The 21,280-nt window shown below is 38.4% G+C and overlaps 1 protein-coding gene across 6 annotated transcripts in view; it reads right to left on the bottom strand.

The window, feature by feature from the left end:
- Nucleotides 1-21,280, bottom strand: part of LOC120634575 (ankyrin-3-like) — a 205,935-nt gene that overhangs the window by 113,284 nt on the left and 71,371 nt on the right. For 5 of the 6 annotated variants that reach the window (XM_039905277.1, XM_039905280.1, XM_039905282.1 and 2 more), the window contains exons 2-10: nucleotides 15,598-15,705; nucleotides 9,510-9,612; nucleotides 8,341-8,534; nucleotides 6,863-7,018; nucleotides 4,447-4,648; nucleotides 3,024-3,148; nucleotides 1,959-2,105; nucleotides 831-960; nucleotides 46-245 (exon numbers count right to left, since the gene is read on the bottom strand). In XM_039905277.1, the coding sequence (XP_039761211.1) occupies nucleotides 46-245; nucleotides 831-960; nucleotides 1,959-2,105; nucleotides 3,024-3,148; nucleotides 4,447-4,648; nucleotides 6,863-7,018; nucleotides 8,341-8,534; nucleotides 9,510-9,612; nucleotides 15,598-15,705 (1,365 nt within the window). Of the gene's footprint in view, nucleotides 1-45; nucleotides 246-830; nucleotides 961-1,958; nucleotides 2,106-3,023; nucleotides 3,149-4,446; nucleotides 4,649-6,862; nucleotides 7,019-8,340; nucleotides 8,535-9,509; nucleotides 9,613-15,597; nucleotides 15,706-19,954; nucleotides 20,021-21,280 lie in introns of those variants that run through there. The other variant, XM_039905279.1, reaches the window with a different exon arrangement.

Here is a 21,280-nt window from a genome sequence, read left to right as displayed (position 1 = left end):
TGCAACCAACGAACATAAGCATTGTTGTCAGCCCTGTTGTCTTACCTTGGCATTGTTCCTCAGCAACACTCGAACAAGGTCGGTCTGATGCGCCCTCGCTGCCAGATGGAGGGGAGTCTCCCCCCGCGCTGTGGCAGCGTCTGCGTCCGCACCCGCACCCACTAGCACGAGCGCGATGTTCATGCAACCCATGAAAGACGCTACGTGCAGTGGTGTCAACCCTGATTCTGTTGTTGCCGATTTACCTAGAAGAAAAATATGTAGGTTTAAGACCGCGTACCTATTTTAGCACATTGTTACGATACATTGACATAGTATGTGCTATTAGAGGCACATGAGGCTTCACATCTACGCCTCAAGTTCACGGACACAGGGCAGAAGTTTTCAGGACATGTTCTTTGCATGCCCTACGAAGTGTGACTCCGTTAATAGGTGAAAGGTTGGCCATCTGCGTGGTCTATCAATTAAAGCTATAGAAAAATAATTATAATAGAATTTTTAGCCTTCGATTCAGATAAGTGCATGATGATAGCGCCGGGAGCATTGTTGCAAGACGCAAAGTTGGGTAAGAGTAAATATGTACAGCCTTCAGCCTCAGTATTGAATATATTATTTACAGGCAAATATAATAATCGAACCTTCTGGGCCAATGATGGGCAATGCACCATATGTGTATTTTTATGAAAGATATCTGTGGATCTCAATCTGTCACTTTGAACCTGTGTTACCAGAATCTCCAAGTTAAATCTACCGAATAAAATCAAACCATACTTAATTTTATCGTTTGGACATGCCTCATTGCAAATAGTAAGGATGTATTTGATACTCACTCGCACCATATTTGAGCAGTAACTCAACCACTTTGAGCCTGTTCTTCTTGCATGCAATGTGCAGTGGTGTGAAGCCGTTCAGTGCTCGGGCGTTAGCGTCAGCGTTTCTGTCTAAAAGAAGCTTTGCTACCTGTAAATAGAGCATATTTTTCTTCACATATTTCCGGAAAACTACCTGGTAAAAGATGAAGAGAAGACAGGTCGGGTAACGTCCCATGGATTCCCATGGATTGCGCCTACAATTGTCTTGTACAATTTTAATTAACCGGCTGCATCGGGCCAAAGTACTAACATTGTGGAAAATTTGTAACACACTCTCTACACATATACAAACATAAAGGCATATCCCTTATATGTTTTTTCTTGTTTTAACACTTTATATCAGAAAATGTAGGCATATACCATCTGAAGTGAATATGATTAACGTTCAAACAAACTTTAGTAAACAGTGAAATTTTTTACCGTCCTTTATTGCAATACACTTTGATCTTCTTCATACTCATCGGACCAATTTAAACTAAACTATCAGTTCCAAGATTGCGAATACCGATGCAAATATATCTACAATCCCGATAATACCAAACATTCCAATTCGTTAAATCATTCCAATCTAGCTTAAATCAAATTGTCCTAAGATGAGGAGGCCAGCTTTACTATGATGTGCATGAAAATATTATACTATATCTTGTCATTTTCACCATTGTCAAACAGCGCAAAATTAGCGCATGAAAGCTATTCCCATTTTTAGAGAGCATCTTAAGCCGTCGATTCCGGTGACTCTAACAAACATATCACGAGAGTCCTTAAAGCCATAATCCTCTATGAGAGATGTGACCTGTGTTCTATCAACCCGAGTCCTTAAAGCCATAATCCTCTATAAGAGATATGACCTGTGTTCTATCAAGCAATTACCGGTCCCACTACGGGTCACAGACCTTCTCTAAATTTGGGAAGGATTAAGGCCGTGGTCTACCACGCACACACCTTTGAGAACATTACGGATAACACTCTCAAGCATCTAGTTTTCCTCACGATGAACTCCCTGCAAAAGACCTATGTCCAGCAGTGGACTTCCATTGGTTGGCATAATGATCTTGTTAACGAATACATGGTTAGACACTCTCGTACCTTGACGTGACCACAATGCGCCGCGACGTGCAGGGCTGTGAGGTAGTCTACGGTGACGTCATCGATGGGGGCACCCTCCGACAGGAGAACCTTCGCCGTCTCCACGTGTTCGCCTTGAACGGACATGTGGAGAGGGGTAAGACCGTTCTGTAAACAAAACCATTAACGATTTAACGAGGCAAATGTTTTTTTTTTAAATAATATTACTGGCTATTGCCCAAGACTTCATCCGTGTTTATTTTAGTTTTCTTTAATCCTACAGGAACCCTTTATGTCCGGGAACGGTATGTCCGTCTAGTGGCCGTCTGCAGGATGCAAAGGATGTCTGATTTGTATTACCTAAAGATGGGTTCAGTGGTTGAGTTAAACAGTAGTTTAATAGGCTACATAACATTGGTAATTCATTCAATGGATATTGTATATTATTTTATAACAATTACCAAATGAACTCTTTGAGATGTCCCTCCAAAGTTTATATGCAACGTAAGGTAATAGAAAAATCCTATAAGAATTTTAAGGATTAATTAGACGATAATAAAGCTTTGGTATGAATTGCTCGAACTTCATACCGACGTAAACAAATATGTATGAACGCTTGAATAAGTGCTTACAAGAATTTTTATTTTGAATTTTGACGACCTCCTTGGCGCATCGGTGAGCGCTGTGAATTCAAGTAGGAGGTCCCGGGTTCGATGCTCGGGATGGGCAATTTGGGATTAAATATTATATATACATAATTTCTGAATTTTCTCTGGTCAGGACTGGTGGCTTTGGCTGTGGCTAGTTACCACCCTACCGACATAGACTTGCCGCTAAGCGATTTAGCGTTCCGGTGCTATGTCGCTTGGAAACCATTAGGGATATGACTACCATACTGTCTAACAGGTTAGCCCGCTCCGCTTTAGATTGCATCATCACCCACCACCAGGTGACGTTGCAGTCAAGGGCTAACTCGTAGTGGAATTAAAAAAAAAAAACATAGGTAACATACTAACAAACATACTTTCGTATTTATGATATCAGTACGGATTCTTTAATGGCATGGGTTATGCAACAGATTCCCACCTTAGTCTTGCTCGTAATGGGAGCTCCGTGGTGTAAGAGCCGCGACACAACGTTGCTGTGACCCGACCGCGCCGCGCAGTGTAACGGCGTCAACCCATCGCGCGTCATTGCTGCTATATTTGCACCTGAAAAAAAAAATGTGTGACCTTAAACCGTGTAACCTTAACGCGCGATTGAACTAAACCTTTTTGTATTTCTATCATTTATTCTTTTTCATTTTTTTTTTATTCTTAGCAATGCTTTGAAAAAAATCTATAAAACAACTATAAACATCCACCCTCCGCTTGCGGGGCCTTTGAATGCCCAAGCAACCGGCGTTCAGGGCTCCAGAGTGAGGAACCTCCTCACAATACGCGCCGTTTCAAGGACTAATGCCTTCTGTATCTGACCCTTGATCCAACAACCAAGCGAAAGCTTCTTAAGATGTTGGTCGAAGCTTTTCGCGAGAAGACCATTGACTGAAACGACAATCGGAACAACAACGGTCGACTCAACATTCCACATGGCGGTAATCTCGTGAGCAAGGTCCAAGTATTTAGATACTTTTTCCTTTTCAGCTTTCACCAGATTATCGTCATGTGGAATAGTAATGTCTACAATTTTTGCACGGCGCACTGATCGATCGACTAGCACTATATCAGGTTTATTAGCTGTAATATACCTGTCAGTGTTAATCGTTCGATCCACGTGGAGCAATTCACTGCTATTTTTAAGAACTGACGCCGGTTCGTACCTATAGTAAGGCATCTCAAAATCGAAAGAGTAAAATGTTCCTGGGACTCCGCCATTTCATTTAATATTCACTTTTTCATTTTATATTCAATTTAAAATTCATTAATATCACTTTCACATTTTATAAATATTTTCATTTGTTTAGTAGAATAATTGAGAGTAGAAAATTTAAGGTTAGATCAGCACATATCATTATAACCTTGTCATTGAATATTATAGAACGTCGCAATAGTCAGAAAATTTCAATATAACAAGTATATATTGAGATTTTAGAAAAACTTTTTTTTTTCAAACTGTTGAATATTGGAAATAAATAATCCTAATTGATTTTGATATTTGCAACTAGCTGGCGTATTAGTCAAGAAGCGTGGAGTATATAACATATACTTACGAACATTATTTTTAAATAGCGGAAACTACACAGACGTCTGACGTCAGCGTTACTTCTACATCGATCTCTTCCAGGCAAGCAATGACGTATAACACAGCTCAATAAGAGAGGTAGGTGGTGCATAAAAATAAACATATATATTTGCATATATACCTATATATACACAAATACTTTTGATGTAATAAAGAATGATTTGATGTTATGTTTGGCAGCCCTACCGAGGTCCACGCTTGCTTGTAGTCTTTTTGCAAAGATTGGCAATGCAATTGGTATATAATCCTGGAATGAAAGAATGCTCACCGTTTTCCACCAATAAGTCGACCATAGTCAACTGCCCCCACTTGCTGGCCACGTGTAGCGGAGTGATGTTGTGTTTGGCGGCCCTGCCGGGGTCCGCGCCCGCTTGCAGCAGAGCCTTGGCCACTCCCACGTTCCCATAGTGCGCTGCGATATGGAGGGGAGTGAAGCCCGACTTTGAACATGCATCTGGGTTGTGTTCGTTCTGAAATTTAATTTTAAAACACTCAAATTTATTCATTGCCCACGATCTTCGTCCGCTTTTACATATAAACCATAACGGTTTTACACAAAATCCCGTGGGAACCGTTTGCTTTCCTAGGATAAAAGGTAGCCTATATTCCTCTCCAATATCCGCACTTTGAACTAGCTCTATGCAAAAAAATAAGTTCATTGATGGCTTAGTAACGTCAAGGACACACAAACAAACAAACTTTCACATTTATAATTTTGGTAAGGATTAAATCATCATCAACATCATCATTATTATTATCATCAGCCTTTTAATGTCCTTATTATGGAAATTAAGCTTAATTTGCTATACTCCGCGAAAAGCAGGAGAATCTGTTTGGTGTAATTTATAATTTCTTCTATCCTTATACTCCACATCAAACAGAAAAAGAAGAAGAAGAAAAAGTCTTTATTGCACATACAAATATAAAACCAGATTGACAAAAAAAAAACTATAATATACATATGCATAAAGGCGGCCTAATCGCTTGAAGCGATCTCCTCCAGACAACCTTTGGTTGAAGAAACATATTAGAGAAAACGGGATAGTGCAAACAGATTGGCAAATTGTTAAGATAATTCTTAACAATTCTTAACAATGATTCATTGTAAAGTCAACATCTTTTAAGGATGCTCCGGTTTCGGAGCGAAACACTACGCTTGCTGGGCACAGACTTGCTGGGTAAAGGAAAATATTGGGGGAAATCTGCATGTCTGAGAGTTCTCCATAACGCTCCCAAGGTCGTGTGAAGTCTAACGCACTTGGCCAGCGTGGTGAACAACAGCCTAAGCCCTTCTGAAATAGAACTCGTGCCCTTTAGTGGACCGCTTATGGGTTCATGATGATGGTATTTACCAAACCCGTTTAATCGAGTACGAATAATGACCACTGGTTCAAGTATAAAAATCGCCTGAACAGTTTCATTACATATGCTTTGAATAGAGAACAAAAATATTTCTTTCATGAGTAAAATTGTATTGATTAAGCTTGGATTTCCTGCATAAAAATATTTTTGGCGATTTGCCAGAGGGGCTTTCAAAGACAAGCGCTAAGGGTTATTTTATTGGGGTTACGTTGGCGATCAATCAATGGGCGCTAAATGTGGAAACTTCGACTACTGCCCTTAAATCTTCTCCGAAAGATTTTTTTTTTCTATATTCTCTTCCCGCTTAGTGCATACCCTGTTTGCACGCCACCGACTCTTTCTCTTTCGTGAAATTACCTTTTTTTAACTCTCGTCACTTTTCAGAGAAAAAAAAATCGTTTAATAAAATCCAGACCACTTCGGGTCTGGGTTCTGTAAACGGCATTGACTTTCTTATTAATTGATCTTCTTGAAAGATTGATTTACATTAAAAAAAACATCAAGAATGCATCTACAATGGTAACACAAACTATCATGAGGTACTTCTGTATACAGGATGTATTCCTTGCATGCCCTGCGACGTGTTGCTCTGTTTATACGCGATAGTTTTGCACTTACCATCAGGTGGGCTATCAGTGGCGTGCATAGAGGGTATGCACAGGGTATGCAGATAATATAAAATGAAGAAAATCTCCAGTACGAGTTATAAATACTAGGGTAGGCTTTCTATAACTCTTACAATGCCTATCCTTATTTTTTTTATAACTCGTAGTGGAGATTTTCTTCCATCTGCATACCATGTATAGGGAATTACAGCATTTTATCTATGTTAAACACGATGATTATATTAAATACATCAACAAATCATAGTTTTTATCCTCATTGATAGGTTATTAATAGTGTCTTGAAAATAGAATAATGGCCTTTACTAGACTATCAAAGAAGTTAATACCTGGCCATAATCTCCCTATTTTTTTAGCACACGCAACTGTGGGCTATCTTTTAGGTCCATCAATTATCTTCTATCTTTATATATACAAGAGAAAGTGTGTGGGTATGTTGCGTATAGGCTCCGAAACGGCCGGACCGATTTCAATGAAACTTTCAGGGAATATCCGGATTGACCTGACAAGTAATCCTGTAAAGTTTGGTGACGATCGGAGCACTCCTATTGTTGAACTGTCAAATACAGCTTTTATTATAAATTTAATGATGTCAGTTTATTGTTTAAATAAAATAAAGCAAAATGTAGCCCGGCGAAGCGGGCTGGGTACGCTAGTAAACTATGAAAAAAAACTTAAAAAAGAAAATAAAGTACTTACTTCGAGTAACAGTGTAGCAGCTTTAACATCGTTCTTCTTAGCTGCAATGTGTAGCGCCGGTAACCGCACCTTGCCCCTCGTGTCTGACTCCAGTAGTTCGGCCACCACTCGGTCGTGACCTTGTTGCATCGCCACCGCTAAGGGTGTGAAGCCATCCTGCAAATATACGTTCATGATGAATTATGATTTAAATAATAAATAAATATACTAGGACAATATACACACATCCGATTGGCGTAGTGGGCAGCGACCCTGTTTTCTGAGTCAAGGCCGTGGGTAAGATTCCCACAACTGGAAAATGTTTGTTTGATGAGCATGAATGTTTTTCAGTGTCTGGGTGATTATTTGTGTTATAAGTATTTATGTTGATTACCCATAACACAAGCTACGCTTACTTTGGGGCTAGATGGCGATAAATAAATAAATAATAAATATATTACGACAATACACGCATCGCCATCTAGCCCCAAAGTAAGCGTAGCTTGTGTTATGGGTACTAAGATAACTGATAAATATTTTTATGAATAACATACATAAATACTTAAAATATGCATATAAACAACCAGACACTGAAAAATATTCATGCTCATCACACAGATATTTTCCAGTAGTGGGAATCGAACCCACGGCCAATTTAATCAATTCTTTGTGAAATTGCAGAAAGGCAAAATTTATAGCGATTGCGATTATTCAACATCAAATCAGTAATAATTACCATTGCTGTTATTATTCAGTTATCTCGACTCCAATGTGTTTATGAAATTCTGACTGGCTCTCTTAAAATTATTACCAAACGTTAGTCACAATATAAGTTTATTAACTATTTCAGTTAGATGTAAGTTTTAATGTATACAACATTTAATTATAGATTTCTTTGTATTGTCCCTATATTAAAGCTGATATATGGGTTTATACGCCTCGATCTCGACCGAAACTAAGACCTTAACGAGGTCATGGGAAATGACAAGCAAAAACTCGGTTTAACGCTGAAGGAAATCCTCGTGACGAAATCTGTATGCCTGAGAGATCTACACAATTAAAAAAAGTGAATAATGGCGTGCACTAGATTTCTTGCCAGGGTATGCATACAGCAGGAAAATTGTATAATTGCAATTTTAGGGTAGGCAGTGCTTTTGTGCATGTATGAAGTGCACGTCACTGTATGTGAAGTCTACCAATCCGCGATTGGCGAATGTAGTGGACTAAGGGCTAAGCCTTTGTACGGGAGCTATGGTGGGGTGCTCGACCGTAACAATAGGAAGATCTACCTCCGAGCGGGTGATCGTGCACGGGACCGAGGGCCATCCATTCATCTTTTCAAGTGGTATATATGGTCCATTTTTGTGAACACTTCGTTAGCGCGATCCGGGATGTTTATGACGCCATCTAGTTTAGTAATGTGGAGACCGCTGCACCCTTCTTTATTTGGGAGACCTGTGCCGTGTGGATTGATAATAATGAAGGTAGGCAATGCTTACCTCAGTGGCGAGGGTCTGGCTGGCCCCCGCTGCTAGTAGCATTTTGACACATCCCGCGTGGTTTTCCTGCGCGGCCATGTACAGAGGGGTGAATCCCGCCGCGGATTGCGCGTCCGCCTTTGCGCCTGCGCCAAGCAGCGCCTGCGCTACGGATTCTTGGCCGGCGAGACATGCTATGTGAAGCGCTGTGTTTCCTGCGAGTAACGAAGTTCAATTATTATACCATCCACGCACTGTTATTGCGCGACTTCGGGATTCCTTTAACAATTTGTATGTAACTGCATCGCCTAATTAATTATATGTGTGACGTACAATTTTGACTGGAATTTCGACGAGATTTTCATATTGCATTTGGAGTTTTAATAGGTACTATTTAGGTACATTTTATCTGTGTAAGCCAACCTGAGATCAAAATGGCTGGTGTATCAGTTTCTTCACTTATTATTCAATTGCTCTAGGTACTTATTAATTTCTATATAGGCACTGTTTAGTTCAATTAAGGTCTGATGATCACAATAATTAGAATGTAAAAAACAATAGGGGACAAACTACCTACCAGGTGGTCTACTGTTTAGCATGCTTAACTATGGATCGAGAGATCCTAGGCTCGAATTCCGGGTCGATTCAAGAATTGCTTAGTATTGTTTCTGTTAAAGAATTCAGCACCAGCCCGGAGTAGGGGAAATAGCGCTGTTAACCGGCGTGCCTCAGATATCACGCTGAGCCGTCGTCGATCCCGGTTATTATCACTTGCTTGTGATAAAAGATGTTAAAGCCCACCAACCCGCATTGGAACAGCGTGTGGGTCTATGCTCAAAAACTAAAGTTATGAGAGGCGAGGCCTGTTACCAGCAGTCGGACGTTAAAACGCTGCAGATGAGTCACTCGAGATTTGGGTGCTTATAAAAGGTTAAAACTGATTTCCGCCCGTGTATATTAATTTATTTATTTTATTAGGCAACTAAAACAACTTACAATTGTAACTTAGTCTAGTATTATAATTATTATAAGTATAGACTTATATATATAGCCGCGCAGCTTGAATTAAGTATATTATATATTGATATACTTTTATGTTAGAAGGCTATGACTACTCATTCCTATAGATGGGACTATGGTAGGTAGGTGGTTCTATGAACCATAATGAAACGGAATGAATGAAAGATTACCTTTTTTTGTGGCCGCGTCGACGACCGCGCCGCGCTTTATTAGCTCTTCTACAACTGCAATGTGACCATCTTTGGCAGCTAAGTGTAAAGCGTTGAGTCCGTTCTGTAAACAAGGAATCAGAGTTGATTTAAAAATATATTTATTTCTACGAACTATATGGCGCAGTGGTGAGCGCTGTGGTTTTAAGTTGCAGGTCCCGGGTTCGATTCCCGGTAGGGAATTTTTTATTTTTGAATTTTCTCTGTTCAGGTCTGGCTTCCGCCGCCGCTAGTTACAACCTTGCTGACAAATGCGTGCCGCTAAGCGATTTAGCATACCGGTACGATGTCGCGTGGTAACCGATAAGGGGGTATGGGTTTATAATAAATGCTATATTCCCTACATCAGGTTGGGGCCCACTACCTACTTAGACGGCATCATCACTTACCGCCATTTGTTGATGGATTATTGGGATAGAGTTATTCAAAATTAATTTTATTGTTTTTACCATTATTATAAGTATTTCTCTCTTTTCTACCCTAATTTTAAATACATAAGTACATATTGTTTATGTAGTTTATAAGTATGATAAGAATAATAACGAAATCGTTAATTAGTGTAGGTGGATTTGTCCGTACTAATTAATCAATAAATAAAAGGACGGACAGTAACATAGGCTGCTTTTTATACCAAGAAAACAAACGGTTCCCACGGGATTTTAAACAACCGTAATAACTTATTATGTTAGGTTTAGGATCTGGACCTGATGTCCAAGGACCGGAGGTAGCCATAAAGCTTTTCCAAAAAAAACAAAATGGGGTATTATAACCTGATTGCTGTATGTTTATTTTCGGTAACACTGTACGTTAAAGTTTTCAACCCAGAGCCTGTTTACGTTGGATGTCATATCCATATTATGAAATAAGACTCTTAAATGCGAAATTGCTACGTGAAAAAAAAAACCAACAAACACACAAAAAAACATAGGTATTTTGTGGTCCGAAAATGGCTTAGAGCAAATGGTTCTCGACACTCAGTGCAGTGTCGTCACCCGGATAGGTATTTCGCCGCGTTACCTATATACGCAAGTCATGTAACTTGAAAAAATATCCTCTGCATTAAGCACTGGACCGTACCATATCATTCCACTGAAGGTCACTTGTAATAATAAAGTGTAACAAGTAGATATAGTTTAGTATTGCAAATAAGAATCTATTTTACATAATAGATAATTCCAGTATCACGATGTTTGTCCGGGGTAAACTCCGAAACTACTGAACCGATTTTAGCTTTTTTTTATTAACTAGCTGCTGCTGGCATAGGGTCATAGATATATTATGAAACATAAAGCTTAATTTGCTTTACTCTGCGAAAAGCAGGAGAATCTGTATGGTGAAATTATTAATTTCTTCAATTTATATATTGTCTTTGTAAAGTCAACATCTCCTGAGGATGCTCCGGTTTCGGAGCAAAACGTGCGTGCAGGGTACATTGCCGAAGATCTGTTTGGTGTGGAGTATAAGTATTGAAGAAATGATTAATTACACCATACAGATTCTCCTGCTTTTGCGGAGTATGGCAAATTAAGCTTAATTTTCATAATATATCATGGAATTCCGCAAAGTAATGCCTGCTTCTATCCAATGGTATCATAGACATGAGGTAAATGATAGACGCGTACACTGTACATCATTGCGAAACTAAGAAAAATAGATTATTATAACGCCAATCGGATCGAGTTTTGAAAAGCTTGAACGCAAAGTTTATATGTAAATACTCGCACATTGTTATTAAGATGACGTCATCAGCACGCATTTTCATTGTAATCGATGAAACGCTTTTGCGGCGTTTACTGTAAAGTACGATAAGCTTCATGACCTGCTAACGCAAAGGAGTTCTTAGATGCACGCCTGCGGGCTGCGCTAATCGTCCGTCGATTTAAATTGATCGTCATCTGATATTAAATTGCTTACAACGCACATAACTAAAAGAAACGTTAAGAGGTGCGTGCTGGGGATCGAAATCAGTCACCAGAAAGGAGGGTCGAAGTCTTACCCTCTAGCCTAGAGGGTAAGACTTCGGCTTCCTTATATCACCATTTCAAAAGAAAGCTTATGTTATTTAATTATATGCCTCAAGTTGATTTTTCATTCAGCATTAGGAATGCGTAACAAACAAGCAGCTAGCTGCAGTCAACGTGCCGTCGCGTCGTTCGAAATGGATGTGCATTTCGAACGACGGCAAGCGGCATTGTGGCGGCAAACGGACTGCGCAGTCGGTTTGCGGTTTTGATGCAGTTATGCCAACCGCACAAAAATTGCATCCAAACAGCAAATTTTCAGCTGATGTGCTGTTCTAATGCAGTCCGTGTCTTAAGCCTTTATTTAAAGGAGTTTATAAAAAAACTTGTTCATTCCCAATAGCTCCGTCTACATGTTTCTTTTAATCTGTGCATAGAATATACAAAAATTAATTTCACAGCTTCTCACATTAGATCAATTACTGCTACATGCAAAAAGTAACTTCGATTAAATAACATCAATGAAGAGTTTTTGCGTGGATTTCTTTCGTTCGTCTAATAGTAAACTAATTTAGTTTACAATGGCAGTTTGAAATTATTTGGGAAGAAATAACTGTAGCTATTTATTGCAAAAAGTGTTTGCTTATGTAATGTAACTATGAGGTTACATAATGATAATGATGACATCATCTTTACCGTAGGACGTACAAAGCTGGACCTAGATTTCTCGTCAGGATTTACTTTAATACCCAATTCCTAACGATGTTTGAAATACCCGGGAAATCAGGATCTCGTAAACGTTATTCTAACCACTCAACCAACGAGCTAGATAGAAGGACATATGCAAACGTAAAAATCTTCCATACAAACTGAAGAACAATAAACCGGCGAATGCACAATGTTTATTGTGCAGCACATGTGTGATTTTCGATACGGCACACAAAACACAACCGTGACACAGATGTAGCGTACAACGCAGGACGATACGGATCTGTGTGACACTGAATGTCTGAATTACTGAACACACGCGGACGTAGTTTATTATCCAATGAAAATGGAAATAGTGCAGTAGAGTGCTGTAAACAAAGTGCGCGCAATCATTCGTTTTATTTAATAGCTTTAATGTATGCAATATCCTTCCTTTGGTATCCCATCGATACGTAAGATGCGGCGTATCGCTTCTGAAGAGATCTGTACTTTTCAGAAGCTCGACTTAGAGACGTTTCCTAGTATCGCAACTCAGTAATGACAGAGTAAAAGTTAACCTAACCGCCAAGTGCGTTCACAACTCTCCAGGCAGTTGTCTGGGCTAGCAGTTGTTTTTTGTTGTTTGTTTGTTTATATATTATATTCTATGTCATTGTCCTTTTTCATGATTTTTTTTTTTTTTTTTTATTTATTTTATTTCGTGAACAATAACATATCTTAACCACTAATGAATGAAACGAAGATCACTGTAAAAAATATTAATTAAAATAAAATAAGATACAAAAAAAGGGATACATTTTGTTATTGTTTAGTCGCGAGGATTCAGTGACGACGAAGATAATGGGGCTGGCTGAAAACCAGTGCTGCGCGTTTTAGTATGCAGCTATACTGATCCAGCTCCTTTGTCACACATTTTTTTTTTATACTTTAACAATTTTATGACACAAATGTAACATTTTACACAAAAATGTGACAAAAATACAACTTTTCTTTCCGTCTTTCTTTCAATTAGCGCTGAGCTTTAACGGTCTTCAGTAGAGCTTTTGGAGATAGAGCTCGTCCGGAGAAATACTACCGCCATGTTTATTTCTGCCGTCATTGTTGTTTTCCGATCCAATGAGTGTGGTTGCAGCCGAATTTCAGGCACCTACGCCTCAGGTTCAAGGACACAAGACGGCACTTTTTAGGACTTGATCCTTGCATGCCGTCCGAACTGTTGTTCTGTTTATACGCGATTATTTTCGACTTACCATCCGGGGGGCCATCTGCTTGGCCTTACAATATGCCATAATGCCATATCAATTGCCATTAGCCCGCTACCATCTTAGACTGTTTTATCAGTTACCACCTGCACGGCTAGCATGGGCAGTAGGCAATTGACTCCCCAGGAAAAAGATAAAAAAAAATATATATTCCCACAGCTTTATCAACTCTTAGCTAGCAGGTACCTTAATTATCGCCTTATTTATATCACCTTAATTATATCCTCTGCCGGGCTAGCACGGGCAGGAAACAAAAATTAAATCCCCCGACAAGGGAAATCAATAACGTGTCAACCTGCTTAATGCACATGGAAAATGGATTAGGAAAAGTTTACACCTGATTATTATGAAACATATTATTTGAATATTATTTCCACTTCAGCGCCGATGCTCAGAGTGTTGATAGAGCTGTGAGAGAAAATCAACTTGTATCCTTTCCCCGGGAAGATAATTGTCCCCTGGCCATGCTAACCGTGCTGTCAGGGAATATAATCGGGGTATGTAATTTTTGTCTCCTGCCTGTGCAAGCCCTGCAACTAAGGGCTTACAGGAGATAAAAAAAACTGTATTTAAGTCGAATCGTTCAGATCCGAAGAGACAAGACTGAGTTAATACGTGACCCAGTTCTATTTGGTATTCATAGCGACTGCTAGCTGTTAGTCCGGCAACTAGAACATCGCATGCGAGTAAGTACTTATGGTGACAGGCTACTTGAATATTGCATATATATTATATTGGATATATTGCAAAATTGCGTACGGAGAAATGTGATACTCACAGAATTAGATCAAGTAGTTTCACGTGCATAATGTTCTTCAAAAGCGGTGACAGCCTTGCGGCTAGGACTTCGGCTTCACTTTCGGGAGACCGAGTCGAACCCTGGCACGCACCTCTTAACTTTTCTAAGTTACGTGCGTTCTAAGCAATATAATATCAATTGCTGTAACGGTGAAGGAAAACATCGTGAGGAAAACTGCACGCCTGAGAGTTCTCTATTATTTTCTCAAAGGTTGTGTTCTAATTCAAACTCTTGATGAGAACTGATTAATTGTTTTAATTATTGGCATACCCACATAAAAATTACCAGCGTGGTAGACTACGGCCTAAACCCTTTTCAGTCTGGGAGGAGATCCGTGCCTTGTGATAATACTCATAACGAACCTCGTCGGGTTCACCCGAGTTTTTTTTTAAACAGCTTAGTAGCAAAACTGATCTTGGGAATTATTGCATAGATTCTTTAAAAAGCTAAACAAACGCGGGCATACGCTAGTAGTAAATATACCTGATTATTACTAGATACACTTTAACAGACCAAAGTACCTATTAATTTCAATAGACGCACTCCTGCGTACAATAATATTGTTGAAACCGTTCCCAAGAGACGAGACTGAGTTAATAGGTGACCCGTTTCTACTTAGTATTCGCATCGACTACTAGCTGCTACTCTAGCAACTAGACGGAATACTCATGGTGACTGGCTAACGGAGTATTGCATACGAGTTAGAATTGGATATTCGCAATATTGCCTGCCCGGAAATATGATATTTGTAATATTGATCGTAATTTATTGAGCAAGCCTGACGAGATATATCTACTGTTGGCAATTTATAGGATATGAGTCTTTTTAGTATTCCAAACGTCTTTAAAGGAATTCGGGAATGCTGCTTGGAGGAAGAAATATAGGTAGTACTACATGGTCCGGAATCATAAAGAGCTAAAGTCTTGCATACAATATATGTTCCTTCAAATTAAAAGTGAAAAGGCAACTGAAACAACTGAACAAAGCGGCACAAGACCTTGTCCACAGTCCAGAAGAAGAAAAAGAAGAAGAATTGGTTGACATGATGACGATGATGTGGCAACTTTTAGGCAAACGTACTCCACCTTAGACTGAACCATCATCTACTTATCCTTACGTAATATTATAAATGTGAAAGTGTGTTTGTTTGCCCTCACTAAGCAACCAACTGTATTTTTGGCATAGCAAAAGGATGGGAAGCAATAAAGGCAATTTCCCAGGAAAATAAACGGTTCCCGCGAAATTTATAAAATACCGTAATAAACGCGGGTAATATGTAGTCATCTTTATATTTAAAAGAAATAAGAGAAACAACTCACCGAATTACATGTGTTAATGTCTTTGACAGCTCCGGAGTCGAGCAAATCGACGACTGTGTCAAGTTGGCCGCCGCGGGCCGCGCGCAGAAATGCTGTGTTGGGGTCTATCTGTGGACAAAGAGGACATTTTTAATATACAAAGTTAGTTATATCTTTGTAAAAGATGAAACTTGATGGTTTTTTATTTGGTTCAGTTCGGTTCTCGAAAACAGACCAGTCGATACGACACCTTTTATTTTTTGGCGTACCGGAAAAGCTTTACGGCTACCTTTAGCTTTACGTCCTTGTGGGTATTACCAGAACTAAAAGCTTGCTAGTTTGTGTATACTTCCCGGACGTCTACCAAAACCCCAGCAGCTTGCCGGGGCGCTAAAGAGAATTTTCATTTTGTTTATGTTTGTATTGCATCGGGTTTTAGAGCCCAGAACAGTCGACAAGACACCCTAGTACAATCACTAGTAAAAGCGGTTGACTCAGCGTTTTTTTCATCGAAACACGTTTCGTAACGTTATATTTATATTTTGCACATACCAACTTACTTTTTAAAACCTAGATACACCTACACAACCTAAGACATTTTCTTATAAAAATCTGGTGCTAAAACCAAAAGATAAAAGAAAAAACTCTCGTGCTCTGTTCGCTTTATTATAAATTCAAAATAGCACGGATGGCTTTCAAACTGTCTTTTACAAGTGGTCATAAAAATACGGTATGAGTTGAATTTTTAAATGTATGTTACGCGACGCCGTCGTAAAAAAAATGCGGTAAAAAACTGAATTTTTAACACGCAATCAAGTCTGATTGCCTCCATAATTTCTCAATTGTAGAGTCAATACAGAGTAGAGATTAGAGACCCTTTAGATATCCGAAACTACATCTACTTAAACGAATGTATGTTAAAATAGGGGCAGTCAGGGTTTTTTTCCCTCTACCATTAAGCATCAGTGAGATGCTTTATTGTCTATTGCAATCCTTTATAAGCCTATTTACTTGCCTAAAGAAGGGCAGTCAGTAAATGATTTCTTTTATAATAGTTTAATTTGACGAAATAAGCAGTTTTTATTTCTAAAACAACGGTAACTCACCTCGTCTTAAACCATACAGGGTTTATGTGACAAGGTATAGGTATTACTATAATATGCTTTGCTTGTCTACCCTACCAAAAATCTCAAGGTATTTCATCGAGTTACGATCTTATGTTATCAATGTCTAAACCAGTGTAATAAGCCAGTTTAGCTACACCACGCAATCGCTAGCCGTCATCACAATTCCCCTATTAACACCCTTCCTTGTTGATTCACTTAACGAAATTGACTGCGATTCACTTGGTTCCTCAATAAAAATGATTTATGTGTCAATTAAACAATTTACAGTAAATACGAGATTGGAATTTCAACAAATATAATTTATGTTGGAAGTGCCACGCAATTTACGATTCATTTTCGAAGTAAGAGTCATGAAGGAGTTGTTACGCATGTAAATTAATAGATCGATTAGCAATGCATCACTTGTTCACACATTCCTAGTGTCTACTGGTTTCTTAAACTGCTTTTTTTCAACAAATTGTATCGATTGTCTGAATAGGATACAGTATACGTGAATTATATAAAGACCACCTCTTAAGAGAGTCTAACGATTCACTGCAACTTTTGTTTGATATACCTCAAACTACCGCGTTGCGTAGCCCGCCTGCGCTTTAACTACCCCTGAACTGGCTCCCAAATGCGAAAAAGATTTTTAAAATCGTACTTGTATTTCCTGAGTAAAATTTAATCCCCTATTTAACCGCTCTGGGAGTGGATTTATAACTTCTGAAATATTCTTTAAACTATATCATTGGCACCCTTAATACATATATTCATCGATATAGATCGAAAAATTACAGACTCGCACAAAATTTCAGAGCCTATTTTTACTCTCTTAGGGATGAAAGTTTCAAAGTCTTAGCCTTTAAAATACAGGTAAAAAACATTAGTTACAAACAATAAACCAAATATCTATATCAATTTATTTTCTAGTGCGAATTTTTTTATTCGTTCTGTATCCTTAATGTTTCCATTAACAGTTCCTTAATTTTTTTTTTAATTGGCTGAGCATAAAATAAGCAAATCGTGGCTATTCCTAATAGGTACACAATAAATAACATCAAAGTGGTCATATTACGATGTGTTCCGCGCGCGGCGTGGTCCTATGGTTTACTACAGCGGTTCCTAAAGTAAAACAAAAAAATAACAAATGTGTTTATTAAACTCCATTTATGTATAACACTTGAAAAGAAGCCCACTAAAAGAAAATCCTGTTTATATATATATATAGACGGTATAGTATAGTAATATTAGAATACCATAGAATAGTAATATAACAGCAATTTCGAATCCTAAGGGCGTCTCATAGCAAAACTAAGATGAACAACAACACGTAAAGAGATAAACAGTTACCAATTTAAGCCGGAGTCAATCGATTTCCTCTAAGATAACCAGGTCGGCGCCACAAGTACAACTACCTTCGAATTGCCAAGGCGTACTGCCTAACGCAGTTTCTAGTTAAGTACTTCCAATAACAAGAAGATGAAAAAATCCTATTATTGTAGAACGAGATTAAACTTATTGAGTTAGGCATTCTAAGAATCTCACACTTGATTATAGTTGAATACATATTATATATCATTCTAATGGCGTAGTTAAAAGGCAAAAGTAGCCAAAGGAAAATCATCATCGACAACCCGTTAGCGGCCCACTACTGGGCACGGGTCTCCATTAAAAGTCAGATTTTTCTGTTTTTTATATTACTACAACTAATATATTTTTTTGACAAAGCTTGGATCGTCCTAGAAAATATATAGTAAGTATTACATTAAATTTGGACAGGATCTCTTGCTACCGATCCAGCCAGCTGTATTAGAAGTACAACTCTTTGGTTTGGAGGGGTGAGATGGCTAGAGACCTGATGGTATGAAGCTCGTTCCTTGGAAGTTGGGAAGGTCACTTGTTTGATATGCCACGTATGTCGATACCCTAGCTGCATCACATATTCAGGCGACGGAGCAGTCCAAGAGGCACTTACATAAAAACCTTGATAGCAGTTTCATTTCAGTGTATTTTGAGTAGGCACTTTGGGACTGTGGGGATCGGGGTCTCGAACTTTTTCTACGGAATTCTCAAAACAGGGCTGACGAGTCCACTGGTGAACCTAGAGCTGTCTCGGCCAAAGAGTTTGTTTAGACATTCAAACAGCTAATACCGCTAGGGTCTTAGGCATATATTCTTAGTTTTATTTAGTACATGAATTATTCTACGTTATCTTTGTTAATAAATAGCATAAAAATGAATTTCAGTCACGACCTATAAACATTAAGATGTTGACATCTGTCATAAATGAAATTAAGTAGGTATTGCTGAAATTATAATTTTCTTTGCTGACATACACATATTAAACCGCCTAATCTAAAAGCATGACATGAGAGATACGCTCGTGTTTCTAGCATAAATGGGTACTTTAAAGGAATTTCGGTAATTCATCATTTGACCTACATTCGTCTTTTCGAATCCAATTAATGAATCAAAAACATAAACTCGTGTCTTTCGTATAATGAAAAAAAAAATTGATCGAATATCAAAGTATACGAAGCGAAGCATGTTATGAAACAAGAGAATTTATCGCGTTAACTCCCGTGGGAAATCTTATTAAATTTTATCAGAGCATTTCATATTATATAGAGTTCATAACTCAAATAACGCCGACAATATCTCGTCTCTTTGTTATATGATGATCATTTTACTACTCTGTATCGTGTATTTTTTTAATACATGGTATAGAGTAACTATTTGTTATGGAGTATTAGCCGCCTTTTCTGGCACAGTGCGGGACCGCTTTGGTCTTATAAATGAAAGATATAAGAATTTATGATTTTGAATTAACGCTGGCCCGGCTTGGTCAGGGGTTTCTGCTTTGTCTAGTTTCCACACTACCGACAAAGACGTGCCGTCAAATAATTTAGAGTTCCGGTAAGAAGTAGCGAAAAACCGATTTTACTATAACTGCCACACCCCTAACAGATTAGCCTGCTCTTATCCCTGTATATAGCCTGATCAACTAACCACTAGATAAGATTGCAGTCAAGGGCTAACTTGTAGTAGAATAAAACAAAAATGCTAAACTCTTAACAAAGTAGGTAAGCAGATTGAGGAAACAACTTATCGATGGAAAACAATCCAATCCAAATCCGTCACACGAAAAAATTGCACCGGCGAATTAAACACAGCATTTTACACATGATACATTCCAGATCACACATTGACACTAGATGTGCACACCCAAACAATTATAAAACTATATGGTATGATCAAAGGGAACCAACCACGAGGGTGATGGAGTAGACGCGACGTTCGAGTGGTAGAATACGCGCACCGCACCAGACCGCCATTGCGGCACTGGTCTCTGGAACTGCGCCGGCGCAAGTCACGCTCAAGCGACCACAGCCGACAACAATGCTCTAATCGTGCAGTAGGATTTGATCTACAGCAAAGGGCCTTTCATTAGTAACTCATATCCTCTTCCAAGTTCCAATAGCTGTCCAAATAATTTGTTTAGAGTTTTTTTAAATAACCGGGAAAATATAATAAGGTTCTTTTTTTAAAAAGAAGCGGCCATTCTTAGTTGTGTGGAATTGGGCTTTCAATTTGAATTTCAACTTTTTTATTTAGCACAATACATAATGCACAATACATTACATACAAGGTTCCCTTTAAGATATATACTAAGTTCGCTCTGCGGGACGCTTTCCTAATTTTCAGAGTTATGTGCGTTTTAAGCAATTAAATATTCCTTGCTTTAACGGTGAAGGAAAACATTGTGAGTAAACCTGCATGCCTGAGAGTTCTCTGTAATGTTCTCAATCCACGGCCTAAACCCTTGTCATTCTGAAAGGATTCATTCATTCATTTATTAAAGCAGGGCTACTATACAATTGATGAATTTTCTTAATGATAATTTTGCTTAGAAGCATCACCACTTCACCTCTCAGAAGGTAGAATAATGATTGTAAATTTGTATTTGCTAATGCTGGGAGAGAGCAACTGCTGAGTTTCTTGACGGCTTCTTTACGGTAGAACACAGCAAACATGCATATATTAAGGCCTTCTTGAAATAAATGAAAAACTTCAGTAGTTTCAGGACACCAAATTCAAAATTCATTCGATAAGCGAAGCACTGAAGAAGCGTCCAGGACCGTAAGTGACTAACATAAGTCATGTGTATGTCAGGCGGAACCGGAGCAAGTGTGAAAGATTTCATACATCTCTATAATTGACACGACACTTACGGGATCCTGAACTTGATTACGTCTAAGATGTAGATAAGATATCGAAGGTATAATATTTGATATTACATATCAAAATTTGGAGATTCGGCCGTTATCTCGCACATCTAGAATCTTGATAACATAAAACTCAAATGGAAAGTACTGCAATTTGCAAAGGTCAGTTTAGAATGACAGTTAGAAACCCGGTACATAAATGTTGAATAAATAGGGGGAATATCAGATCATTATTCAATTACTTTGTAACAACTTTGAATGGGATAAGGAAATTGCTTTCAGTATGTCATCTCATTACCCAAAAATTGCCTCAATCACAAATTCTTAGCTTCATTACAGTAAATCACATGAACACTATACAAAAAGCAA

This window comes from Pararge aegeria, chromosome 24, assembly GCF_905163445.1.
Source record: "Pararge aegeria chromosome 24, ilParAegt1.1, whole genome shotgun sequence".
Lineage (NCBI taxonomy): Eukaryota > Metazoa > Arthropoda > Insecta > Lepidoptera > Nymphalidae > Pararge > Pararge aegeria.
The sequence above is the reverse complement of the archived record's forward strand: the minus strand, read 5'-3'. Positions and strand labels throughout refer to the sequence as shown.